General features: G+C 51.6%; 2 protein-coding genes and 1 long non-coding RNA gene across 4 annotated transcripts in view; 1 reads left to right on the plus strand and 2 right to left on the minus strand.

Annotated features, from left to right (window-relative positions):
- Positions 1–5,939, minus strand: part of LOC144370905 (uncharacterized) — a 24,848-nt gene extending 18,909 nt beyond the window's left edge. The window contains exon 1 of the long non-coding RNA XR_013430989.1: positions 5,739–5,939. This is a non-coding gene — a long non-coding RNA (uncharacterized LOC144370905). The remainder of the gene's footprint in view (positions 1–5,738) is intronic.
- A 7,380-nt stretch (positions 5,940–13,319) lies between these two features.
- LOC101964433 (chymotrypsinogen B) lies at positions 13,320–20,384 on the minus strand. Of its 2 annotated transcripts, XM_005318433.4 has the most exons (7): positions 16,945–20,384; positions 15,573–15,676; positions 15,404–15,483; positions 15,227–15,305; positions 14,832–15,012; positions 13,930–14,063; positions 13,320–13,539 (listed from the first exon to the last, which is right to left on the minus strand). In XM_005318433.4, exons 1-7 carry the CDS (start codon positions 16,994–16,996, stop codon positions 13,378–13,380), a joined length of 792 nt encoding a protein of 263 aa, XP_005318490.1. In that variant the 5' UTR covers positions 16,997–20,384; the 3' UTR covers positions 13,320–13,377. The 2 variants fall into 2 exon arrangements, with proteins under 2 accessions (XP_005318490.1, XP_077888806.1); XM_078032680.1 differs by lacking the exon at positions 13,930–14,063.
- Positions 20,385–23,065: 2,681 nt separating this feature from the next.
- LOC120887876 (chymotrypsinogen B-like) lies at positions 23,066–23,908 on the plus strand. Its single transcript, XM_040279098.2, has 3 exons — positions 23,066–23,217; positions 23,320–23,398; positions 23,613–23,908. The coding sequence occupies exons 1-3, from the start codon at positions 23,066–23,068 to the stop codon at positions 23,841–23,843; spliced, it is 462 nt and encodes a 153-aa protein (XP_040135032.2). The 3' UTR covers positions 23,844–23,908.
- The last annotated feature ends 3,033 nt before the right edge of the window (positions 23,909–26,941 follow it).

The raw sequence follows: 26,941 nt of genomic DNA on the forward strand, positions 1-26,941 counted from the left end.
TCTCACTCTTAAAAAAAAAAAAATGAAGCTGCAAAAAAAATTTAAAGAGAATTGAACCCAGGGCTCACCTGTGCTAGGCCAGTGCTGTACCACTGAGCCATAGCCGCAGACCTGTTATTAACAACTGAGGACAGTTTTGTGCCCTATTTCTACCTACATTCTATCTCATCCTCACAGGAGTCATTTGTATCTGAAAAACCCCTCCTAGGATGAGTTCTCCCCAGTCAACAGTCATTACCATTCTTATTGCCTAAACTAAGCTCATCGATCCTTAAACACCACAAGTCTATTAAAATGGCTGCAGTTATGTAATTAATATCAGCTGATGAAGTGTGGTGTCGGGCGGGATCTCTTAACTACCGAGTGGCCGCTTTCACAGCTGTAGAGAATGCTTGATACTGTGCGAGCAAACAGCACATATTTGACTTTCATTGTTCACAGAGTGATCCTTTCATAGAAGTGTATTAAAAAAAAATAGAAACAGTGCAGGAAGTGTCAGGCTGTTATTGGTATAAATTACAGATGCTTTGAGACAACCTAACACTCCCAACTACAGAGGTGACCATGGGGGCAACTGTTTTCCTTAGTTATTTACTCTCAAGGCCCTAAAAAATCCAGATTGAGCTCTGTGTGCCCATGCGTGGTGTGCACGTGCGCATGCATGTGCATGCAATACTTGGGATTAAATACAGGAGCATTTTACATCTAAGTTACATTCCCAGCCCTTTTTAAAATTTAATTTTTTGTGACAGGTCTCTCACTAAGCTGTTCAGCCTGACCTTGAACTTGAGATCTTTCTGTCTCAACCTCCCAAGTAGCTGGGATTATAGTCATGCACCACCATGCCTGCTGTAACTTTAAAAAAAAAAAAAAATGTCTTGGAGGCTGGGGTGTAACTCAGTGGTAGAGTGCTTGCCTAGCATATGTGAAGCTCTAGATTCATTGTTAGCACAAGAAAAATAAGAATTTTTAAGTAAAAAGGCGCCTTGTAATTCCCATCAACAAAAAGTGGTTTTAGATGAAACTTGGCAAAGACAGGTTCTTGTAGCACAGCCTATCTCAGGATTTGACTGTATTTCACTTAATCCTTCCACAAGCTTTGGAGGCAGCTTCCCAAGAGGGTGGTTTGCACAACACTCAGCTGGAAGGCCTTTCCAGGTTCAGCATCTTCCTGTCTGACATCCCAGTCCATGCCCACTACACTTGGTTCTCTGGCCTGTTCTTATTTTGAAATTTTAACTTTGTGCATTTTCTTTCCATTTTCATAATGGGTTTGTTTATTATCCAGGCTGTCCCAATTTCCTGGGCTCAAGCCTGCTTTTTGTGTTAGCCTCCCAAGTAGCCGGGCACCGCCATGCCCAGATTATTTCCATAGATACCTGTCTTATAAGAGAAGTGTTCAAATATTTTAGTTTGTTCACATTGATTTATGCCTTTATAAGTTGATGCTGGTGTGGATAAACCTAGTTGGCATCATTCTGCTACTGGTCAACCCAAGGACTAGTCAAGTGGGGAACAAGTCAAGGGCACCTTAGGCAGGAGGTACAAATCTTGCAAAGACATAGGCCCTCAAGGTGGGGGAATTGGTGGGAGGCTGTCCTGAGATGGGGATTTAGGATAAAGAGAAATCCTGAATCTTTCTACCTTGAGATGTAGAAAGCACAGCTGGCCCATGCCCTCATAAAATGAGGGAGATACGCAAGTGCAGGGAAAACTGCTGTGAAAATGTGCAGCTCCACCCTGGATCCACCTCCAGTCCAGCCCCTGCCGCAGCTCTTCCATAAATATTGGACCCTCAGCCCAAGTCAGGCTGCTTCTCACTCGCGACAGCCCGTGTTCTTCTTGAATGCATGTCTACCTTCCTAAAAAATCTCCATCGGGCTGGGGATGTGGCTCAAGCGGTAGCGCGCCCGCCTGGCATGCGTGCGGCCCGGGTTCGATCCTCAGCACCACATACCAACAAAGATGTTGTGTCTGCCGAGAACTAAAAAATAAATATTAAAAATTCTCTCTCTCTCTCTAAAAAAAAAAAAAAAAATCTCCATCTATACCTTTGCCTGGCTGATGCTGAAATTCTTTTCTGTTATGTATGCCAAGAACCCTGCTGGTCCCAAGTTGAGTTCCCCGTCTCCTCTGGGAACTCTTGGACCCTTCTCTGGAGACATCACTTGTCCCATGACAAGGCCATCACTGAGGCAGCAGGTGGCTTTGAACAGGCCGATGATCTCAGGAACCCAGCATGGCCTGCAGGGAGGGGGATGGGGCCCAGATGTGAGCAGAGGTTGGTCCTTGACTTGCAGACAGATGTGGGTGTCCCTCCACACTAGGAGTATGCACAGAAGGGAACAGGGAGGCCTGCAGCCAGTTATGTTGACAATAAAGGCAAACTTTGTCCGAGATGCACACACAGCAGACCAGGGGCACAGCTGAGACCGGCTGTGTTCAGCTGGGTTGGCTGTCCTCTGTGGTCTCGGGAAGTCAAATGCCAATAACCCCTGTCACCACATGCCCACAGTAACCACAGCACTGTCCTGACCTTTGCTTTGTTTGCACTCTCTCAGCTAGTAGTCAGGTGACCCATGAGGTAAGCTCACTGTTCTTTATATAAATGAAGTGACTGAGGTTCATAGAAGTTAAAGACTCTCATGGTGCACAAAGTGATACAAAACCAACTCAAACTAGAAAAGTTTAAAGTTGTAATTGAGCAATCACTGAAAAGTAGAGGTGTATTTAGAATTCCAATAGATAAATCGGTGGAACTCTTTTGGGGGGGCAAGGGGAACTGGGAATTGAACTCAGGAGTGTTCTACCACTAAGCTATATCTTCAGTCATTTTTGTTTATTGAGTCAGGGTCTCAATAAGTTGCTTAGGGGCTTGCTAAGTTACCAAGACTGTTGGGGATATAGAGTGCTTGCCTTACATGCACAAGGTCCTGCGTTCAATCCCCAGCACTACCAGGAAAAAAAAAATATTTAAAAGTTACTAAAACTGACTTTAATTTACAATCCTCCTATTTTAGCTTCCCGAGTTGCTGGGATTACAGGTGTGTGCCACACTATGTCTGGCAAATTACAGGAACTCTTAATTTTTTTTTTTTTTTTTGGCAGAGCACTAGGGGTCAAAACATTAACTCAAGGTGATACAACTTACTTAGGCAAGTGGACTTCAAGACCTATTACCAGAGACAAAGGGTTATCACAATAAGGGGTCAATCCATTGAACTACACCCCCAGACCTAACCTTTTTTTTTTTCCCCCTTGGTACCAGAGTTGAACCCAAAGGCACTTAACCACTGAATCACATCCCCAGCCCTTTTAGAAAAATTTGTACCGTGAGACAGCCTCACCAAGTTGCTGAGACTGGCCTCAAACTTGTAATTCTCCTGCCTCAGCCTCCCAAGTTTCTGGGATTATTGGAAGGTGCCACAGGCACCCGGCAGCCCTAAACATTTTTAGCCTAGAAGACAGCAAGAAAGATGAACCCAAAGGGCAGCAAGAGGACATGAACAAATAGAAAGTAAAAAGAGACAGATCTAAAATTGAACAATACCAGCTGGGCATGGTGGTCCACGCCACGTAGTTCTACCTACTGAGGTGGGAGGATCCCTTGAGCTCACCAGGAAAGCAAGACCCCACCTCAAAACAAAACACCAACACCACAACCACCAAAGACCCGAATGAATCATATTAAACTGTCAAATAAAACGACCAAGCCATATGCACTACAAGAGTCACATTTTAAATATGAAGTCAGATGAGCGGGAAGCAGGTAGGGAAAACTTTATGCCACACAACCTGGAAACACTGAGCCTGATGATACGACTCGGGCAAAGTGAAATTCAAGACCTATTACCAGAGATAAAGGGTCCATACAATAAGGGGCAATTCAGGAAGACGTAAGTGAGCACGTGCCTGATAAAAAGCTTCAGTGCAGACAAAGCAGAAATGGGAAGGCAAAACTCCAAGCGTTGGAGATGTTACCACCCTCTAAGCAATTGATACAACAAAAATTTGATGCAGAAGATATGAACAGCACTATTTATACTCTATCAGACTCAGACTTGAGCTTGCCTCAGAATCACCTGGAAGGTTTGTTAAAACTTCATTTCTGAATCCCTAGGTCTGGGTGCAACCCAAGAATTTGCATTAGTAGCATGTTCACAGGGGCCTCTGCTGGACTCCCACACCTCGAGACCCCCCCAGTGATCAACTCCACTGCTTCTCTCCTGACGCAGCTCCTGCCTCCTCAAATCTGCCATGTAGCCTGGGCCCCATCAAGTTCACAGGTGAGAGCAATGAATGGAAGACCTGTTCCCAAGGTACATGCCGATGGAAGCATCTGAGCAGGCAGAGGAGGGGTGCCACTGAAAGCCAGGTTTTTTTTATTGAGGCAATCTTGCCTACCGGTCATCTGTCGCTGGTTTCTTTTGATTATGAGATTGAGTGGTCCCACGCATGTCTTTGGCCCCATGTGGCCACGTTCTTAAGCATCTGCAAGCATCTGCGTGGTTCCACCTGGCCTGCCTTGTGCTCGTTAGGGCGATTGCATCCACTAGCCCATTAGCCCAGGCTCCCAGCACCCATGTTGCCCTCTGCACCCTGGTCTGCAGCCGCATCTCCCACCATCACCTTGGCCTGTGCAGGAGGACATCCAAAAAGCTCTTAGCCACGCAGGTGGCCCCTCACCAGCACGTTCCTTCCTGCCCTTCCCTCAGACGTGGTCCAGCCACTCCACCATGCTCACCACTGAGCCTGTGAACCCCTCTTCCCCCACATGCAGCAATCCTGGCATTTCTACCTCAGTGTGCTTTGCCCACGCTTCTAGGAGTCGTTTGGCAGCACAGGGGCAACCTCTGGGGTCCCCAGCGGGGTGTTAAATCCTATGTCCTGAAATAGCGCTCCCAAACAAGTGAACCCTCCCTCATCCAGTGTAAGGGCTTGCCCCTGGGAGCCAGTGCTCGCACTGGGTTCGAATCATCCACTCCTGGTCACCAACAGCACCCGAGGACCGGTCCTGCACTCCCTCTGGTAATGGTCCCTCTCCTCTCTCCCCAGCCCTGAACCCCTTCGCGGCCAGCAGCAGAGGTGGGGGCAGCCTGGGGCTGGGTGTCTCCTGGAGGGAAGGCTGTGGATCACCTTCCGAGGAGGGGGGGCAGCTCCTGATGGGGAAGAGGAGGCCGCCTCCGTGAACTCAAGGATGTTGGGGTGCATCCACCCAGAAGTCCGCTTTGCATACGTCAGGCTCTGCCTTGGGCACAGCTGACCCTTCTCCGTTGAGGTGAAGCCTCTCACATGGGTGACTGTTCTTACAAATAAATCCCATCCGCAGCTTTAGCCTCCCTCTGTGCTCCCAAGGAGGCTCCCAGCTTCCTTACATGGTTATAATTACAGCCTGTGGATCACTCGGCTTTTTTCCAAAGTCTTTTTGTGTTTAGCCACCGTCACCCGATTTCACCATCCTTAGGGTGACTCTGTGCCCCCGTATTTCTCGGGCTCTGATTACATGGAACCCGCCAATGAATTCTCTTCCACTACAATACCAGGCAGCTCAGGCTATCTGTGCTCCCCCCACGAACAGTCAGGGGGTCCTCAGTGTGGGCAGGTTGCCAACAACCCCAGCAGCTGCTTTCTGCCCCAGCTCCCAGCACCTACAGCCCACCAGGAACTCCCCAGGACACAGCTCTGAGACCAAGAGGGGTGGGGAGGGACGTGTGTCAGGGAGCGCCCAGGAGCCTTACCTGTGTCAGGGAAGCCGCAGGAGCAGAGGTGAGCCTCAGCAATGTCCCCACTTAGAGTGAAGCAACTAGGCCTTTAAATGCCCCGCTGACCAATCAGGACAAGGCTCTTGAGTCCAGGCTGGGTCTCTGAAAACAGATTAGATCAGGTGAGACACCTGATTACACTCAGGACTTTTTGCTTAACTGTGTTTTTCAGTTTAAAACCTAACTGGAAAACTTTTAGGTCTATTTGAAATAATTTGGGTAGATGATTCTGCTTTTTCAACTGCAAATCTTATTACGATTTAAATACAGATCAAGTATTTCTGACAAAAAGCTTCTGAAGGGAGATGTGTTATAAATGCAAATTACATACTGGATTTCAAAGACTGCATAAAATGTAAAATACATCACTAATAATTTTCTAATGTTGACTACATGCTGACATGATAAATGCTTGCATATATTGGGTAAATATATTATTGAAATTAATACACATTTTTTTTTTTTTTTTTTTTGGAAAACAGCGCTGGGTTAGAAGAGAGTAGCAAACCTGGCTTGCAGTTTTCATATTGGCCACCAGGGGACGACCTTATCCCAGGACTGTCGTTTCCAGGTTCCCAGAAGGTTCACGCAGGTTGGTTGACAAGAGACAGATCTTATGAGCAAGTGAAAAAGTAACTCGACTCGTGTTACCTCCCGTTCATTTGTATCTAAATGGTTTTTGATATAATATATCTCCTTTGTTTCCTGTGTTTAAGAGTAGTTCTTTCCCACTGAGTTGGGAGTTTCCTTAAAACATTGAACTTTTTTTTTTTTTGGTGGTGCAGCCGTAGAACCCAGAACTTCATGCATGCCAGGCAAGCCCTCTACCACAGAACCATGCTCCAGTCCCCAATCCCTGCCCCCTTAATATTTTCGATAGTTTATTTCAATTTCTACTTCTCTGCCTAGCCTTTCTCCTTTTGCTTTTCTCATTTCACACGTTTCTTTTCCAAATCAAGCTCAGGGACTGGCTCTCTTTAATTGCCCTTAGTAATTAAATTGTACACATAACTGTAGCTGGAAGATCCCCCCATCGGGACAGCTACAATGCCACAGAGGAGGCTACTTGGACAAACACTAAAAGAGAAATGCAGGACCAGCCCAGCTCTCTTGCTGGTATAGAGGGCTGCTGCCTCCACGCGAGCAACTTAAAGGGACTTTGGAGGGAGTCACAGAGAACCACAGGAGAAGGACGTGGGAGACGAAGGCACGATGTGACCTGCGGTGGTGCTCATGGCCAGGGGCAGGAGGCTGTTGGGTGAGCGGTGGGATGATGGAACAGAAATGGAACGGTGAGAAAGCTGCTCTGCTCCTCCCCAGCTCCAGCGCCTTGTGTCAGTGGGTGCTGCCCCAAGCTTGCCTCTGACAGCTAATCCAGGGGTCCACGGGGAAAGGGTTTCTGTGCCAGTGAGGAGCAGGAGGACTGGCAGACCATATCCTTGGCCCCATCCCGTGAGCACAAAATGCAGACTGAAGAAGATTCTCCGTGGGATAAGAAGTGGTTAGTGGGTTTCTGATGCCTGGGCTCTCTCCAAACTCACCCACAGCTTTCCACAGCCTCAGCCAAGGGATTGACACCGCTCGGGGTTTTGGCCTCTTTCCAAAGACCTTATGGGAATAAGTAAAATCACAAGATGTCTGAGAAGCTTGGCTACTTCAAAAGAAAATCCATAAATTGGGATTACAGATTCCATTAGAAACCCAGATACGAGGGGGGAAATGAACCCACATTTTAAAAAGGCATAATCAATACTAAACAAGATAAAATGTTAGTGGTATCGAGTATGACAAAGACAGTGGCACACGCCTGTAATCCCAGCAGCTCACGAGTCTGAGGCAGGAGGATAGCAAGTTTGAGGTCAGCTTCATCCACTTAGTGAGACCCTAGGCAATTAAGTGAGACCCTGACTCAAAATAAAAAATAAAAAGGTCTGGGGATGTGACTCAGTGGCTAGGCACACCCGGGTTAAATCCCAGGTGCCAAAAAGCAAAAAGGAAAGAGAGAAAGAAGCCCCAGGGCTGGAGGGTGAGCTCAGCAGCAGAGCGTTCACTTAGCACGTGCAAGGCCCTGGGCTCCATCCCTGCGGCACAGCGTGGAATGAAAAAACAGGACAAAATTATAGGCATGAAACTGGTGATTGAAGTGAGAAATGTAAGAGATTTTTTGTTTTGTTTTGAGTTACTGGGGTTTGAACCCAGGGGCACTGTACTCCTGAGCTACATCCCCAACTCTCTTTAAAATTATATTTTATTTTGAGACAGGGTCTCATTAAGTTGCCAAGGCTCACCTGGAATTTACAATCCTCCTGCCTCCAATTTCCAAACTGCTGGGATTACGGGTGTATGCCACCTCACCAGGCTTTTTGTTTCTCTTTCTGCTTCTTCTGGGAGAGTTAATTGACCTTATAGTCTATTCATTTATGAACTGTATTCATTTTACTATTGATTCCATCTGTTATGTTGTTGCAGGACACGGTGGCACACACCTATAATCCCAGCGCTCAGGAGGCTGAGGCAGGAGGATCACAAGTTTGAGGATGGTCTTAGCAACTTAGTGAGACCCTGTCTCAAAATTTTTTAAAAAAATGATTTTTAAAAGGGCTGGGGATGTAGCTCAGTGGTAGAGTGGCCCTGGGATCAAACCCCAGTACTAAAAAAAAAAAAAAAAAAAAAAAAAAAAAAAAAAGATATCATTTTCCAGTTGAAGACAGATGGAGACAAATTCCTCAGATTGAAGACAAAATTGAAAAAAAACCAAAAAACTTTGTTTGAAAAAACTCAAGGGCACTGATGGATGGTTTCACTTATGTCAAGTTCCAAAGCTGTCAAAACTGAACTATGGGGGCTGGGTTTCTGGCTCAGTGTAGAGCACTTGCCTAGCATTCATGAGGCACTGGGTTTGATCTTCAGCACCACATAAAAAGACTAAACGAAATAAAGATATTATGTCCATCTACAACTAAAATATATACATATTAAAAAAACAGTTATTTAAAAAAAAACTCTAGGGGTGGGAGCTGAGGACGCAGAGGGCACATGGGGTCTTCTGGTTTATTTCTGGACCTAATTGCAATGTAAATGTCATTCAAATTGTGGAAAGTCATTGAATTGCACACTTCTGAGCCATGCGCCTATGTTATTCTTCAATAAAGTACACACTAAAGCTGGAGACCGTGTACTACAAAGTACCTCAAGAATTAAAAATGAAATAATAATAGAAATAAAAATAGTATTGAATACGTTTCAAGGGCTGAGGCTGTAGCTCAGTGGTAGAGCGCTTGCCTAGCATGTGTGAGGCACTAGGTTGGATCCTTAGCACCATATATAAATATAAATAAATAAAACAAAGGCATAAGAAATATAATAATAATATTATTTAAAAAAATTTAAGGATGGCACCAAAGCAGTACAGCCAGAAATATATTAGGAAAGAAAAAAGGCTGAATATGAATGAGCTGACTATCCAAATTAAAATGTTTTAAAAATCACACATGAATAAACATGAAGAAATTAGTAAGCCAGTATTACCCCGATACCAAAGCCTGATAAAACATGGCAAGAAAGAAAAGCTAATGCCAACATCTCTCATAAATATGAATGCAGAAATCTTCAATAAGATACCAGCAAACTGAATCCAAAAATAAATTAAAAAGATTATACACTATGACCAAGAGGAATTTGTCCCAAGCATGCAAGGGTGATTCAACATGAGAAAATCAATCAGTGTAATATACCACGTTAATAGAATGCAGGGGGGGAAAATCACATGATCGTCTCAATTGATGCAGAAAATAACTTGGAGAAAATCCAACATCGTTTCATAATAATAATAAAATAAAAAAGGCATTTAGAAAAGCAGGAATAGAAGGGAACTTCCTTGTTAAAAAAGAAATACCCTGGGGGCTGGGGTTGTGGCTCAGTGGAGAGCACTTATCCTAGCGCGTGTGAGGCACTGGATTCGATTCTCAGCACCACACAGAAATAATAAAGGCCCATCAGAAACTAATAAAAATATTTAAAGAAAAAAAAGAAAATATGCCAGATGCGGTGGCACCTGCCTATAGCCTGTAATCCCAGTGGTTGGGAGGCTGAGGCAGGAGGATCACAAGTTCAAAGCCAGCCCCAGCAATTTAGCATAATCCTATGCCTAAAAAATAAAAAGGGGGGGTAGGGGAGACTGGGGATGTGGTTCAGTGGTTCAGTGCCCCTGGGTTCAATCCCTGGTACCAAAATGAATAAATAAATCCCCACAGAGAACATCATGCTCAGTGGTGAAGGGCTGGGCCACAGCCCAGTAGCAGAGCCTGGCCTGGCTTGCACGAGGTCCTGAGTGCCATCTCAGCCCTGCAGACATAGTAATGAACTTGGGTGGTTCTGAGGTCCTAGGAGGAAAACTCCTATTTTATATCACCCGAATCCCTGATGAGGTAGAATTGATCTGAAGATGCTAGTGCCACTCACAGGTTTTCAGAAGCATAAGGAGGTCTCTGTGAAGGAATGAAATCATACAGAGTTCCAAATCACCTCTAGAAGTTTTATCATGTAGTGCCCAGAACTCAATTAAAAAAAAAAAATTAGCTCTACGTGTGGAGACATCAGAGCATGTGCAAACCTCAACAGAACAACAAGGAGGCAGACCCACAGGATACGGGGATAACGCTGAGATAGCAGCCAAACTCGGGGATGCAGGTCTGTAATCGGAGCGGCTCTGGAGGCTGAGGCAAGAGGATCACAAGTTCAAAGCCAGCCTCAGCAATGGAGAGGTGCTCAGCAACTCAAAAAGACCCTCTCTCTAAATAAAATACAAAATAGGGCTGAGGATGTGGTTCAGTGGCCAAGGGCCCCTGAGCTCAGTCCCTGGTACCTCCACGACCCCTCTCCCCAAAAGACTGAGATTTCAGCAGAGATCTCAGAAGAGTTTTAGAAGACTCAAAAGGAAATTCTAAAAGAGAAAGCTACAGTAACTTGGCTGGGGAGATAGCTCAGTTAGTAGAGTGTTTGCCTGGCATGCACAAGGCCCTGGGTTCAATCTCCAGCAATCAAAAAAAAAAAAAAGAAAAGAAAAAAAGAAAGCTACAATAACGAACATTATTAGCTAAATGATTGGATTTAAGAGATAAAGGAAAAATTAGTACAGTGGAAAAAAATCCAATCTGAACTAGGAATGAAAAATACAAAACACAACAAAAGAGTCACCTGGGAGAGAGAGAAAAGTCTAGCAGAGGTTTGTTAGTTTCCTGAGATTGTTACAACAAATGACCCCAAACCGAGAGGCTTCGAACAACAGAGATTCGTTCCCTCACAGTTCTCGGGGCTGGGAGTCCATCGTGAATCCCACTGTGCTGAAGTTAAGGTGTCAACAGGGCCACACTCCCACCTGTCGCCTCTCCAGCTTCTGGTGGCTGCAACACCCCAGTCTCCACTTCACCCTTTCACGTCCCCCTTCCTCCAAGTACAATCTCCTGCGGCTCTCTCGGGACACTTGTAATTGGACTCGGGACCCACTTGGATAATCCAGAAACGCTTCCCACCTGCAGATTTGCGACACATTCACGTATGCAGAGGCCCTTTTTCCTCATGAGACAGCAGGCGTGATGTCATACGTCATTGGGTGGCCGTGACTCAGCCTGTTACAATGTGTATGACTACCGTTCCTGAAGATGGAGGGAAGGGTCAAAAGCAGTATTTGGAAAGATGACAGCTGAGAAAGTTCCAAAACAGTTTTTTGATCCATGATTTCAAGAGTCTCCAAGAACCCCAAGCAGGATAAGTTGAACGAAAACCCCAATCATGGTAAAACTGCTGAAACCAAACCAGTCTTAAAAGCATCTAAAGAAAAATTATAAGAACCCTTTAAAAAAGGATGCTAATTCACAAAAAGGCAGGGGCACTAGAGAAGAATAGCATTACCTTTGATTAGGCAGAAGGAAGGGAAGGGAAGGGAGGGGAGGGGAGGGGATGTGGGGATAGGAAAGATAGTAGAAAGAACCAGACATTATTCCTGTATGTATATACGTGACTGCAGGACCAATGTGATTCTGCAACATGTGCACTCAGAAAAATGAGAAATTACATCCCATCTATGTATGATATGTCAAAGTGCATAAATGCATTCTACTGTCACGTATAACCAATTAAAACAAATAAAAAAGTTAAAATGATAAAAAACAAAACAGGAACAATGAAGACCTGCAGGCACTGACAGGAGCTGGGGCACCTTGTCATGGTGAGGCAGCAACAAAGGACCCTGTGGACCCCAATAAACATCTGGAGAGCTACTGGAGAAGCTCCCCTGGCCCAAGAAGGGACTCTGTGAGCTCCGATAGGCTGTTACAATGGATCACAATCCTCAAACGTGTCTAGATCCCCAACTTCATGATTCTAAACACAAAAACAAAACCGATTGTATCACCGTTGGAGGAGGGTGGGAAACAAAATCGCTATCTTAAAAACTGGTAAAGGACACCGTGGACCTGGTGACACATTCCTGGAATCCCAGTGGCTCAGGAGGCTGAGGCAGGAGGATTGCAGATTCAAAGTCAGCCTCAGCAACTTAGCGAGGGCATAAAGCAACTTAAGGAAGAGCTTTGTCTCAAAATAAAAAATAATAAAAAAAAAAGACGTTAACTCAGTGGTGCTTAAAAAAATTCATAAAGAGCAGGTGTCGTGGTGCACACCTGAAACCCCAGCTACCTCAAGGCAGGAGAATCACAAGTTTGAGGAGTCCTGGGCAACTGAGAGAGAACATGTCTGGAAGTTTTTGAAAAGTCTACAGATACAGTTCCATGGGAGGGTGCCTGCCTAGCCTGTGTGAGGCCCTGGGTTCAACTCACAGCGCACACACACACACACACACACACACACACACACACACACACGGTAAAGGGCAAGGTCAAAGTTGGCCCTGTGTGTTCTATGTGATCAGTGTCACTGGGACCTCAGTGATCTACGGGGGAGGTATCGTCATGACACACTCCAGGTAATCATGAGGAGAAATGTTGACAAGGGACACCACCAATCTGCATCTCCTTAAAGAACTGATGGCGTTGGGCTTCACGGTTGGCTAACCTCAGAGAGAGAGAGAGAGAGAGAGAGAGAGAGAGGCCAGTCCACCCGCCTGAGGAAAGAGCCAGCTCCCTGCCCCATGAGGAGCTGCGCGGGGGGCGTCGGACCTCCAGGGCCGCAGTGCCAACCCTCAGTGCTGTCCTCGCTGGCAGCCGGGTGTGTGTGCAGCGTGTGCCGAGGCCGGGGTCTGAAGGGACACTGGGTAGGGAGACGCTGAGGGCAGAGAAAGTGGCCGGAGCCTTGGCAGAGGCAGAAGGGCTGCTGCCTTCCAGAAAGCTCCATGGGTCCAGCTGGCTCCTGGAGGCAGGGCTTGAGGCTGTCCTGCAGTGGAGTCCGGAGCAGGGAGGAGATAAAGACCTCCGCTTCCTGAGGAAGAGGGGTTCCAGGACACCTGCACCCCGGATAGGGGACAGGAATGCCATCCCTTGGGGGCAACATGGACAACCCCATTCCCATGTCCCCTGGGTCACAGAAAGACACACATGGTCACTGTTTCTGATTAGATCAATTTATTGGAAATCATTGGAGTGGGAATGGCCGGAACCATGGCTCAGTTGGCCGCCAGGATCTCCTGAACCCAGGGCATGAGCGCAGTGACGCGGGCGTACACAGCAGGGGTGGTGGTGGAGCAGGTGCCGCTGCCCCAGGACACGATGCCCACCAGAGTCCAGGCTCCATTCTTCTGGCAGACCAGAGGGCCCCCAGAGTCGCCCTGGAGGAGAGAGAAGGAACTTGTCTCCAAGCCTGACGAGGTGCCTGGCTGTGGGAGACCAACCTTGCACATGACTGGGTCACACTCCCCGGCTGGGTGCTGAGGCGCTCAGTCACAGAAAGGTGGCAGAGCTTTCCCCACCCTTCCTGGGTTCGAGGGTCGGTGTCTTGTGCATGGGTGTGTCTTGCTACAGCCCCATGGTGAAGCTACACTCACCTGTTCCTTTGTAATCTAACCCCTGGCCCTGTTTAGGATAGAATCTTCCATGGAAGTGCCTTGTATGTGTCCCCTCCTCTTACTGTGCCCTTGGGTGTGGCCTACCCAGGTGTACATCCTGGCCTGACCAGATCTGGGCTCTGTCAGGGAGTGGACAGCACCGAGTGGCCGTACCATGCAGGAGGAGACGCCGTTGGCCCCAGCACAGACCATCACATCAGTGATCTTGCTGCCCCAGGACTTCTTACAGTCAGCAGTGGACACCAGGGGCAGGACTGCCTGCTGCAGCTTGTCAGGGGTCTTGATGGCTGCAGAGACAAGAGAAAGCAGAGTCAGGGACCCTCAGCCCCACCAGCCACGGAGGGCGGGGGACCAGGAAAGTTCCTGATCCTTAAAATCAGCTGTGGGCACAGCGCCTGTCAGGCCTACCCTGCCCAGCCCTGGGGCCTCCGCTCAGCAGCCACTGTGGGCAGGCAGCATGAGGGGCCCCTTCTTCCTTCCCAGGGAAGGGGTAGACTTCCCCGAAGGGGACACCTGCAAGCCGCCACTCTCAGAGAGGGCCAGAAAGCACCTCCCTCCTCCCTTCTCTCTGGCAACAGAACAAGGGCCTCCGCAGGGAGAAAATGGAGCGATAAGCTGAGAGGTGGCTCCGGGCAGGTGGGCCAGGCTTCCTCCTCAGGACTCTGAACAGACTGGGCACTGATCTCCTACCCCTGTGGGGGAACTGGACACTCCCTGCCTGAGCCGGACAGACGCCCACACAGGACACGTCCCCTGTGGTTCCCCCACAGGCCTGTGAGGCCTCCCTACTTGTGCCTAGGTTTAGGGGCTTTCTGATCAAGCATACCACTACCACCCTTTGACCTTCAATTTTATTTGCATTTGGTCGATTTTAAGTTTTTAACTCATTTGGACATTTTATAGATTTTTAAAAAAAGGAATGGGAAGATTTACCAATGTTGGGATTTAGAAAAAAAAAAATAAAAGCCAGATAAGGCCCAGCTGGAGACTCCCACTGGTCAGGCAGCCCCAATGCCAGGGACAGCCCCTGCTGTGCAAAGGCAGGTCACACTTACCATTGTACTTGGTCTTGCCCCAGCCAGTGGTGACACACTGTGTCCCAGCGGGGAAATCGTCATTAGCGTCAGGCAGGCACACAGCAGACACAGTCTGGGAGAAGCGGGCAGGCGTGGCCAGCTTCAGCAGGGTGATGTCATTGCGGACAGTCAGCATGCTGAACTTGGGGTTCTTGAAAACCTGTGGGCGAGGACCAGACAGGTGAGGCCCGCGAGCGCTCAGGGTCTGCGGGTTTCCAGGAGACAGGCTCTTTCTGGTGGCCCTTCAGGACCGCAGACCCACAGGAGCCAGGAAAAAGGATTCTGGGGCCATCTCAGCCCCACCGCGTTCCCGTCCTGTGCCAGCTCCTCTGCCCCTGAGCTGGGCCCCTGCCCTGTCCAGCAGGCCTGTGTACCTTTGCGATCTTGATGACCTGGACGTTCTCCTCATCGGAGCCCTGGTCAAACTCTCCAGCCACCACCAGGTCGGATGTCCTAGGCAATGAGACATGGAGGGTTGAGGACGGGGAGTGGGCCCTGCACCCTTCCTCACCCTGACTGGAGCTGGTATCCCAAGGCTGCCCAGTGCTCACTTGACTCCGCAGTGGGCAGCAGTGACCACCCAGTTCTCGCTGATGAGGGAGCCCCCGCAGAAGTGGAAGCCGGTTTTGTCCTGGTGAGGAAGAAGATGAGGGTCACTACTCCCACCTGGGCTGCAGCCTGTACCCCAGCCTGGCCAGCACCCCAGAATGCCCCTCTCACCTGCAGGGACACCTGCCAGGGCCAGGAACCAGGGACAGCATCCTCTCCGTTGACGATCCTCGACAGGCCGCTCAGCACGGGGTGGATGGCAGGTACCCCGCAGCCTGAGGGGGCCATAAGGGAGCCAGGTGAAGGGCTTTAGCTGGGATTCAATCTGACCTAAACTGCCCATTTTGCAGAATTCCTGATTTCTACTTCAACCCCCCAGTCCAGCTCAGGACCCCACAGAACAGTACCACCTCCTCTGGAAAATTCCCCTAGCTTCCCTCCAACTTGCTGGCTCAAGAGTCCCCCACCCACAGACTGCCAGTCTCAGTCATGCTTCCAGGGATGCAGATGGACATGGCTGTCCCCACCCAGACCTGCCCTGCCAGAAGGCAAAAATGGGCTGGGCCATCAGACTGCCTGGGCTCCACCTCTAGGTCCCCCTTCTTCTCTGTAGAACTTAGACCAGTCAAGAGTCAAGGCTGCATTCCAATTCTCAGCTTTCTCAGCTGTTAAATGGAGAGAACAATTCAGCTTCCCAGGTCAAAGCTTTGCTGTTAGATTGTTGGGAGCAGGGGATGTCATACGCCCTACTTGAGAGGCTTAGGCAGGAAGATTGCACGTTTGAGGCCAGCCTCTGCAACTTAACAAGACCCTGACTCAAAAAATAAAAAGGACTGGGCATGTAGCTCAATGGTAGAGCAACCCTGGGTTCAATCACCAATAAAACAAAGAAATAAATAAAAACATCTTAGCAGGGTGCTGAGCTAAGTGGTGCACAGCTATAATCCCAGCCACTTGGAAGGCCAAGGCAGGAGGATTGCTTAGAGCCTAGCAGTTTAGGGGCAGCCTCAAGAGAAAACCAAAACCTTCCAAAAATAAAATAAAAATAATTAACAAGAGAAGATGTAATACCTGAAGTGAACCTACAAAAAGGTAAGAATTGCTAAATCCTGACAGTAGAGATGTGGATGCCATTTTCTTTTTATTATCTCTTTTCTTCCTCTTTAATAGAAAACACAATGCTCAGCACGTGCCCAGCATGATAAATAGGAACACTGTGTGGACGCCCGGGAGGTCTGTAGCCCTCACCCCGCCAGCACCCCAGCTGGGCCCCTTCTGGGCCACAGACCATGGCTGGGTGTAGGTTTGTCTTTTCCCCTACTGAGCAGGGTGGGAGGGCTCAGAAAGTCCCAAAAGACCCCTTTCCTCCCTGCAGGTGCCTGTGTCCTGCTCCTGGGGATAGGGAATGGGGCTCAGCCCTAGCTCAGGGCCATGCCCTTCTGGTTCCTCCAATGGGGCCCCGCTGCAGGGTCCACAAGGGGCCCAGGAACCTCCTCCCCGGCCTCCTCCCAGGCCTGGCCAGTTACTGGGTCCCAACACTCACCGAAGGCGGTCCCCAGGAGGGCGAAGCAGGAGAGAAGCCACAGGGAGGCCATGGTGCTTCAGTCAGGAAAGGTGTCTCCTGCCTGCCCTGAAGCCCCTTTTATGTCGCTGAGGATCTCAAGCCGAGGCCAGTCCCTCTGGCCCTGCCCAACCAGGGAGGCCTAGAAGCCGCGCTCCCTGTTATCCAGGGTCCTTGGGCGATAAGTGGGGGCCTAGCTTTCCCACTCCTGGCTCTCATCCTGGAACACCCTGGGAAGAGGACAGCTGCTCCGTCCCAAAGCCACCTGCGAGCCTCAGCAACACCCGGCACCCCAGGCGCCGAGGGCAAGGCAGTGCCAGGCAGGGCTCGGCCCCTCGGAGCCAGCTCATGCAGACTTTGCCATGAGGCAGAGCAGGGGACTCTGTCACTCCCAGTGCCACCGGGGGGCTTCCCAGCTCCTAATTAAATGCAATCCCATCACAAAGTTCAAAGAAGCCTGACCGGGTAGCCCGGAGGCCCCCAGAATCTCTCCTGCTACTGGCCCAGGACCAGAAACATGGACTTCAGGTTCTCGGTGAAGAGTGTTTCAACGGGGGACACTCAGCGAAAAACAAAAAGTTGCATGGACACTCGGAATTATCTAGGGGTCACCTGTGCCCAGTCCCACCCACAGTCCCCGTGTGGAGAGGACTGAGAAGGAATAGCAGAAACTGGCCCAAGCGAGCAGGACAGTGTCACTGGTCTTTGGAAAGTCAAAGTGTGGATTTGAACTTGAATCATTTGTTTTGGAGTTGTGTGTTCTCCATCACGGAGGCCAGTCACGATGCTTAGCATCTGGTTGAAGTGGAACCAGGCCATGAGGGTCCTGCAGGCCCCAGCCCGTGTCTGTGTGGCCCACAGTCCCAGCCTAACTGACACCCAGCTTGTCTACACCCTGACCACCTGTGTGGCAGCCCGGGGTGCGGCCCAGTGTCAGCCCTGACTCTAAGCCTAAGGAATTCATATAACCCAGGTCCCAGGCCTGGGCTATTTATTGAAATATTAATATTTTGCCGGGGTTCCCCCTCACTCATTCCAAGTAGATGGCCCACACATTTGTATTTTCCTTCTCCCAGGGACTTTTCCAGAGCAGCAAGCTGCGAACAGCCCAGTTAGGTCGCCTGTGAGAGCTAACCTCACTGTGAACTTGAGAACAGGGGGCGTCTGTCCTGGGAAGGCTCCAGGACGAGGGAGGGGGACAAGCCTTGAACCATCCTTTGGGGGATCCAAACTGGAAGTGTGGAGCCCCAGGAAAGGGTCACAGGGCTGCAGCCAGCCACCACCTCATCTTACTTCCTCAGTGATGTCCTTACGCAACCGTGGTTTGGAACAGCAGAGGCTGGGTTTGAATAACAACCAGGCTTGTACCTTGCTTGTGGTGTTGGCTGCACTTAGAGCCACTGCACTTAATGACACTGATCTGTGGCTTCGCCATATATAAATACTTCAATATACTTCAATATAATTATTTATTGATGGAAAAGACGGTTGGGATATGACTCCTCAGAGGCAGGACCTGAATGGAGGGATTCCTTCATCTACAGAGGCTAGACTCTAGTCAGGTGTCCAGGTTCCAGTGTCTTGGAAGTGCCAGTACTAAGGGACCCATGTCCAGTGCCCCACAGATCCCTCCAATGTCCCAATGCCAGGCAGGCCTGTTACTTCGGCACAACACCCGTTCAAGGCCAAACCCAAGGAAGTTGTTGGGTACAGTCGTATCCTGGAGCAGGGCCTCCTGTTTTTACAAAGCACTTCCCCCAAACCCAGGATGCCTTGGAGAGCCCTGCCTGTGGACGCCATTCCCTGTGAGAACACGGATCTCCTGAGTACCTCTCTGTGTCTGAACTTCTCCCTGCCTTGCTTACTAGAGGCCACATGTGACAGGGCAATGGTGCAGACTGGGTAGGGCTTCCTGAAATCCCTGGGGCTGGTGGACCCAACCCATGAGCATGGGAATTGCTTCTCCCTAGGAATTTGCAGGAGTGGAGATGGATGCGCTCCAGGAGCCTGTGAGAAGAGGCATAGCTCCAAGCCAGACCAGGAGGGAAGAGTCAGAAATTCTAGGGGAAAAGTGGAACCCAGGAAAATACAGTAAAGAGTACTGCAAACTTGAGAGACTAAAGATCCATCAATCATCCATTGACTGATGGCTGCTTGTCCGTTGTTAAGCAACAGCCATGGCAGGAGCGGAAGTGAGACTAATGTTCTGCTCCACAGTTTTCACAGTCCCTAGCTGACAGCACTCTGCCACCCATGCCTGCGTCTTCCCTGTGCATTAGCACCCAGCAGGGGAGGGGAAAGGGCATGGTGGTACTTCCTTGGGAGCTCCCCTGGATCAGGCCTGAAAGTGACACACTTTAGGGACCTACATCCTATTGGCTAAGCTCTGCCACATGACTGCATCTGACCCAAGGGACACTGGCCATGGCAGTGGTCTAGCTGGGTGTGGAGGAGCGAGAGACCATTCAATTTGGAAGCTGTTGGCACTCTGGGAGTGGGAGCTGGCCTCCACTTAGCAGCACATGCACTGAGGATGCTGAGAGCTGGCAGGCAGAGAGGAAGTCAGCGGAAACACAGGGTTGCACACAGCACAAGAGGGGGACTGTCTTCCAAGTGAGCTGCAGTGGGACCTGCTAGACTGAGGGGGCAAAATGCACCTTTCATGCAGAAAGCATTCCCCTCCACCCCACCTGGAGCGGGATGAACCCTGGTGGGGAGAGTTTGGGCAAAGAAGCGCTCTTAAATTGCTCCCCACGGGGATTGTGCGGTCAACTACTGGCTCTGTAAGAAACGTCCTAATCTTTAGGGTAAACAGTTCCCAAATTCTATGCCCTTTAGAAGTGCCAGTACTAAGGGACCCAGTGCCCCACAGTCCCTTCCAATGTCTCAGTGCCGGGCAGGACTGTTACTCCGGCAGGGAAATTTCACGAAGGTGACCCTCAGAATAGGTCAAGGATTCCAAAGCCTCTGTTTCCTATTGAAGGAAAAGGGGGACAATCAGTGGCATGACTTGAATGGCGGCGAAGCCCACATAACAGCAACTTTGCCATCTTGGCTGTTTGTAAGTGAACAGTCCAGTGCACGAGGCCCATTCCCTCGAAGGCCATCAGATGTCCACATCAAGATGCAGAGGTGCCTTCCCAGACACAGCGCACGCACAGGGACGCCCTTATCAAAAAGGGAGAAGCTGCTGCCCCCCTGGACCCCCGGGTGAGCTTCAGAAGCTGGTGACAGGAGCAGGACGAAAGGAGGACCAGGCATGACCGTGTCACATGAAGTTCCAGAGCCTATGGACCGAGTCCAGCATTCTGCCCCCCCACCCCCATGGGAGGAAGGAAGGAGAAGGAAGGAAGGCGACAGCGCCCCGGCGGCAGGGACGACTCCTCCTCTGCCACCTCTGTCCCGGCTGTGGTCCCGGAGGGGCGCGGACCTCCGACCCCCCCCCCCCCCCCCCCCCCGCGCAGCCTTAGACCCGCCCCTAACTCGTCGCTTTCTGGGGTTTCTGGGTCTCGGATGGGGTCAGCGTCGCGAGCGCAGGGCGGGGCGGGTTGCAGGGTCCCTCAAGCCGGAGTCCCGCACCTGCGCCCCGACCCGACCCCGCACCTGCGCGGGTTCCCACGGCCCCCCGCGCCGGAGGTGCAGGCTCCCACTGCCACGTGCCGCAGCGGGCGGGGCTGCAGGGGCGGGTCCGGGGCGGGTCCCCGGAGGGTTCCTCCCAACCTGCTGGGCCCTCTGGTTGGGAGGAACCTTTCTCGGCTGCCCCCTTAACCGCTGAACCCCCCGCTGCTGTCCCCTGGGCTCAGCCCTTCCGCCACCAGGGGCTGCCTCTGCTGTTCCCTCTGAATGACAGCACCTCCTGCAGGATCCTTTGTCACTCAGGAAACTCCTAGGTTGTTAAATTGGTGTCCTTTCAGAGTGTCCTAAAGGCCTTGGCCTTTTTGTATCAATGAAGATAAAGATAAAATAACTTTTGAGCTGGTGGCCACGCATATTTGACTTATTTATTTTTAATTGACTTTTCCTTGAAGATCCCACCCACCCCATGTGTCTGCCAAAGGCAGGGATTTGGGTTTCTTTTCCTTCTCTATTCCAGGAGAGGCCTGGCCAGCCTGGCTGACAGGGTGAACTGCAATGTGCACACAGTAGGGTTTCTTACAGGCCAGGGGACACTAAATCCTGTTCCCCTCCTGCTTTCCCACTGGATACACGTGGCCATGCCTCTCCCATCTTCTAACATGAGCAAAGGGCATGAGCAGGCAGTTGGCTCAAGAAAAACCAAGGACTGTTAGGCCTGGTCCTGGTGCTTTCAACATGGATCATGTCCTTCTGTCACAGATAGAAAGGAAGCAGAGAGGGTAAGTAAATTGCCTGAGGCTCCACAGCTTCTGACACCAAAACCTGTACTGTGAACAAATACATCATGGTCATCCATGCAATGTCATTTCTTGTGCCCTTTGGGGGCTTTTTCTACACCTGGCAGTCTAAACCCCAAATTTCTCCCTCCTCCCCAGTTCCCACCCTGTGAATCAAACAAGTAGCCAGGTCTACCTGCTGCCTCCACACCCAGCCCGGTGCCTTGAGCCCCGCCTCCGCCAGCTCTCGTGGGGCAGCTGATGGCCCAGCACCCTGGCTGCTCCATAGTCTCAGTCTTGCCCTAAGTAGCCACATGCCCACCTCCAGGATCCTGTGCACATTGACTCTTGAAGGAGGGGACCTTGCACAGAGTGAATGGCAGCTTGTCCCTCTGAGCCACTCAGCCCAAGTGGCTACCCCAGACCTGCAGCAGAGCCCTCACTGAGCCTTCCTGGCCATTCCCAAGACCAGGTGGTGCGTCCTCAACCCCTGGCCAGTCACTCCTCTGTTCCACAGCAGGGGGCAAAAGCCTGGTCCCCAAACCTCTCCCCTCTTGACCACACTACCCAGGGGTATTTGAACAACAAATGGACTCAGGTATTTGTGCAAGGTCCTCCAGAACACAAGAGATTAAGTTGGGGCTCATATGGTGGGCTTCTGAACGCAACCTCAGAGCAGGGCTGGAGGAGGAAGAATGCAGGTCAAATGTCCCCTTGTTCAGCCCCGGCTTGGCCCTTGGCCCCACGCTCCACTGTGGACTGCAGCTGCTGCCATCCCAGGGACCCTGCCAGCCCTGTTCTCTCACATCTTCCCACCAGGGCACACCCCCAGGGAAGGGATTATCACTCCAAGGTCTCAGATAACAGCCTGATGCTCAGGGATATAAGGGGCAGCCCTAGGCAGGTGCGCTCGCCTCTTTAACTTCAGCACCACAGCCTGCCCTGGCCCCCACCTACTGCCTTTGGTTGGTGCCCGTGCTGACAGGAAGGCTGGGTCCCCTTCACCCCCAATCCTGCGCCCCGGTTGAGCCGTGCAGTGTTGGGAGCCAGGGTGAGTCCCACCCCTCTGAGCCTCACTGGCCCCAGCTCTACAGGGGGGACATCGGGAGGGTTTGCCTGCTGCTGCTTCAGGCGACTTTTTTTTTTTTTTTTTTTTTGGTGCTGGGGTGGAACCCAGGCCCTGATGCAGGCTAGGCCAGCACCCCACCACTGAGCTACACCCCAGACTTTTATCACACATCTTCATACCAACCCTGTGAGCCTGGCACCAGACCTTCTTTTGCTGGTGGGGAAGCTGACTTCCACCAAGCAGGCAATGCTGGGCCCAGGCTGAAACGCAGAGCCCAGCTCCCTGGTCCTCCCTGCTCCCTCACTGCCCCTGTTGGGCTTCCCCTGAAGGCAGCGTGGGCGTCTGAGTCTTCTGCCTCCCCTGCTCAGCACGTCACACCGAGTTGCGCCTGGGAGATACCAGGACTGAGGTGGGAGAGTCAGGGCTGGCTTTCCAGAGGAGGAAAGGGGTGAGCCAGGCTGGGTCCCAGAAGCTGGCACAGGTAAGGGTGAAAGAAGTTGGGACTTAGTGGCCTCAGTCTCAAACTTGGCTTCTCCCCTCACCCTACCCTAACCCCCAGGATGCAGGTTCCTGCCATCCACCCCGTGCTGGGTGACCTGTTCAGGATTGTCAATAGAGAGGATGCTGTCCCTGGCTTCTGGCCCTGGCAGGAGTCCCTGCAGGTGAGAGGGGCATTCTGTGTATGTCGGGGGCACTCTGGGGTGCTGGCCAGGCTGGGGGTGCAGGCTGCAGCCCAGGTAGGAGTAGTGACCCTCATCTTCTTCCTCACCAGGACAAAACCGGCTTCCACTTCTGCGAGACCTGGGTAGTCACTGCTGCCCACTGCGGAGTCAAGTGAGCACTGGCAGCTTGGGATTCTGCTACCAGCTCCAGTCAGGGTGAGGCAGGGCGCAGGGCCCACTCCCCGTCCTCAACCCTCCATGTCTCATTGCCTAGGACATCCGACCTGGTGGTGGCTGGAGAGTTTGACCAGGGCTCCGATGAGGAGAACGTCCAGGTCATCAAGATCGCAAAGGTACACAGGCCTGCTGGACAGGGCAGGGGCCCAGCTCAGGGGCAGAGGAGCTGGCACAGGAAGGGAACGCGGTGGGGCTGAGATGGCCCCAGAATCCTTTTTCCTGGCTCCTGTGGGTCTGCGGTCCTGAAGGGCCACCAGAAAGAGCCTGTCTCCTGGAAACCCGCAGACCCTGAGCGCTCGCGGGCCTCACCTGTCTGGTCCTCGCCCACAGGTTTTCAAGAACCCCAAGTTCAGCATGCTGACTGTCCGCAATGACATCACCCTGCTGAAGCTGGCCACGCCTGCCCGCTTCTCCCAGACTGTGTCTGCTGTGTGCCTGCCTGACGCTGATGACGATTTCTCTGCTGGGACACAGAGTGTCACCACTGGCTGGGGCAAGACCAGTCACATTAATAGCAAGCCAGTCTGGTTGGGAAATGAGTGCTGTGGGCTGTGGTGCTGACCACCCATCCTGCCCACCAGACTGCAGCTCTGTGCTTGGGGGCCACCAGGGCAACCAGGCTGCACAGTGGTGGCCCTGCCCCTCCTCTGAAATGCCAACTGCACAGTCCTCAGTAGCAAGATCACCGCTGCCATGCAAGATCATCCCCTGCACAGTCCAGGCTCCTGGCTCTCCCCACACCCTCTCCTCCCCCATCCTGGGTGGGTTCACAAAAAAGCCAGGCCTTGGGTAGGGAGAGAGGAAACAGGAATACTAAATAGGTGTTTCTCCAGGACCCTTCCCTCTCTCCAGGGACATGCCAGCCATGAATAGGCAGGGAGACAGGACCCCTGGCTGATCACTGATGGCATCAGCAGAGGTACCAGGAACGGGCTCTACTCTTAGAGTTGCCATTGGCATCCAAAGAACAACACTTCCTGGAGTTGTGCAGTATTCAGCCTGGACAGTGGGACATGGTGGCCCAGAAAGGCTCAGGCAGCCCTTGCCTGCTTACAGTGGCCCTATAGCCACCCCCACCCACACTTCCTTTGTTAGTCAAACCAGCTTCGTGGAGCTTCTATTTTGGGACCTCACCCTGAGGGTGGCCCAGACTTCCAGGGGCACAAACCACCCAAGGATCTGCTGGCTCTTCCATTATCCATCTACCCAGTGAGCATGTACTAGAACATCTACTGGTGGCAGGCCCTGGACTGGCCTCTAGGAATAATGTCCAGGAGTCCCTGGGCCAGGCTGCCTGCACTGCCTTATCAAAGCCCCTTCTCCCTCTCCTGTAGTCTGACTCTGGGGGCCCCTGGTCTGCCAGAATGATGGAGCCTGGACTCTGGTGGACATCATGTCTTGGGGCAGCAGTACCCGCCCCACCTCCAGTATGCCCAGGTCACAGAGCTCATGTCCTGGGTGTAACAGATTCTGACGGTCATCTGAATCCATGAACCAGCTCTGGCCTCCTCTTACCCTGCTCCCCACAAAGCCTGAAGTGCGTGTTAGTGCTGTCTGTCTCCCTGGGGGGACTCCAAGTCCTCACTTTGCTCCTGAACTTGGGCCTTCCCTGGTTTGGACTGGGCTGAGTCAGACCAGGGTTTCAAGAGAGTTCCTTCTTAGTCTTCTTCATTTGGGCTTCAGCTTCCCATGCGGTGGCCAGGAAGGACACAGGCAAATGAAATGGGAATGAAAAGAGGGATGATGGAAGACAGGTTTGCACCTGTAATCCCAGCAATTTGGGAGGCTGAGGCAGGAGGATTGTGAGTTTGAACCCAAAAGAAAAAAGAAAAAGGCATAGCCCGGGAGGATTGTGAGTTCAAAGCCAGCCTCAGCAAAAGCGAGGCACTAAGCAACTCAGTGGGATCCTGTCTCTAAATAAAATACAAAAAGGGGCTGGGGATGTGGCTCAGCGGTCAACTGCCCCTGAGTTCAATCCCTGGAAAGAAAGAAAAGAAAGAAAGAAAAAGGAAAAAGGGAAGAAGGAAGATGGGACCTGGATGGGTGGAGCTGCTGGTCAACCTGCAAGGCCTTCTCCACTCTTGTCTCATGTCATCAGGACATTGGGGCCCTTACCTGTCAGAATGCTCAGAGACCCTCCCTGGGGAGCCAGCGGCTGGGGAACTGGCCTGTTCGGCCCCACCTACCTGTGGTTCTGGGGATTCTTCTCCACGATGGCCCCTCCAGGTGCCTCTTTCCCAGGCCTATGCTAAAGTCAGGTGGCCTTATCAGCCCAAGGACTCGTGATAAGGAGGGATGGCAAGGCAAGCTGTGATTGGTGGGCTCAGTAAATATAATGCCCCTCCCCCGCCATACACCATCACAGGCCTCTGGCTGGTCCTCAGCCTCCCTTGAGGGCAGCAACTGGTGAGTGGGAGGCCCAGGCAGCCTGGAAGCCCCTCTCCCCCTCACACCTGCCTGCTGGGGCCCAAATGCCCAGAAGCAGGAAATGGGCTGTGGGGATGCAAGTCCTTCTACCACTGAGCACCCCCCTCTGTGGGGCACCAGGTTCCCCCTGGTGGCGGGTTGTGCCATCTTCTCATACCCTGCCAGGCACCTGCCCACTCTCTGGGCACTCCTTCTCAGCCCCCCTGGGTACTTTTGCTTGGCTCTCCTGGGTCTCAGCTATGCTTGGAAGAACCTCAAACTCAAGTAGACATATCTGGGTCCCCTCTCTTGTCTTGGTTTCATCCATCTATTCAGTCACCCACCCCAGAATCCAGGGGTCACCTGGTTTGTTCACCTTCTAAATTTGCCTTCCAGCCCCTGGATTCTGCCACCCCAGCCTTCCCACAGCCATCCCTCCAGCTCCCTGTGAGCTCCTCGGGCTCAGCCCTGTGGCCCTGTGGGCAGCCTCTTGGGTCTGTATCTCCAGGCACCCAACCCATTCTGCTGCAGACTCTCAGGGGAGGGTAACCGAGGCCTGTGTCCCAGAACTCTGAGCTCAGAGGGGAACAGAGCAGGTCAGAGCAGCTGCCCACTGTGGGGGTCTCTGAACCCAGCTTCCTAACTCTGATCCCCAACTTAATGCCCCCTCTGCAAGGGCACCTGAAGGTGGCTGCCAGGCTAGGGGCGGAGTGCCCTGCAGTGCCAAAGCTCTAGATACAGGTGTGCCAAGGAGGCCTGGAAGTGTCAGGTCTTTACCCTGGCCTGCTGGGCACACCATTCCTTGCCCTGTCCCCACCCTCGAGGCTTCAGAGTCTCCCCTCCTCCCCACGCTGAGGGGCCCGTCCAGGATCATCAATGGGAAGAATGCTGTCCCCAGCCCCTGGCCTTGGCAGGTGTCCCTTAGGTGAGAGGGCATTCTGGGCATGTGGGGGGTCACTCTGGGGTGCTGGCCACGCTAGGGGTGGAGCCCAGGTGGGAGTAGTGACCTTTACCTTCTTCCTCCCCAGGACAGCACTGGCTTCCACCTCTGCAGGGTTCCCTCATCAGCGAGAACTGGGTGGTCACTGTTGCCCACTGTGTGGTCAGGTAAGTCTTAAGCTCAGAAAACTGGGGTCCCCAGTGCCAGAGGACCCTCATCCCTCTCAACCTCAACCGAGCACTGCACTCAGAAGCAAAAGGGTCTGAGCAAAACCTCCTATAACTCAGCTGCAACCTGCAGAGACAGCCACCCC

The sequence above is a fragment of the Ictidomys tridecemlineatus genome, chromosome 15 (genome assembly GCF_052094955.1).
Source record: "Ictidomys tridecemlineatus isolate mIctTri1 chromosome 15, mIctTri1.hap1, whole genome shotgun sequence".
Taxonomy (NCBI): Eukaryota; Metazoa; Chordata; class Mammalia; order Rodentia; family Sciuridae; genus Ictidomys; species Ictidomys tridecemlineatus.

What these genes read in the sequence shown, in the direction of transcription:
- LOC120887876 (XM_040279098.2), top strand. Translation starts at nt 23,066, where the DNA reads ATGTCGGGGGCACTCTGGGGTGCTGGCCAGGCTGGGGGTGCAGGCTGC. An exon ending in GCTGCCCACTGCGGAGTCAA is followed by an intron (nt 23,218 to 23,319) that starts GTGAGCACTGGC and finishes CTCATTGCCTAG; the next exon opens with GACATCCGACCTGGTGGTGG. An exon ending in AGGTCATCAAGATCGCAAAG is followed by an intron (nt 23,399 to 23,612) that starts GTACACAGGCCT and finishes CCTCGCCCACAG; the next exon opens with GTTTTCAAGAACCCCAAGTT.
- LOC101964433 (XM_005318433.4), bottom strand. Translation starts at nt 16,996, where the DNA reads ATGGCCTCCCTGTGGCTTCTCTCCTGCTTCGCCCTCCTGGGGACCGCC. An exon ending in GGGCAAGACCAAGTACAATG is followed by an intron (nt 14,064 to 14,831) that starts GTAAGTGTGACC and finishes TTGTCTCTGCAG; the next exon opens with CCATCAAGACCCCTGACAAG. An exon ending in ACGGCGTCTCCTCCTGCATG is followed by an intron (nt 13,540 to 13,929) that starts GTACGGCCACTC and finishes TCTCTCCTCCAG; the next exon opens with GGCGACTCTGGGGGCCCTCT.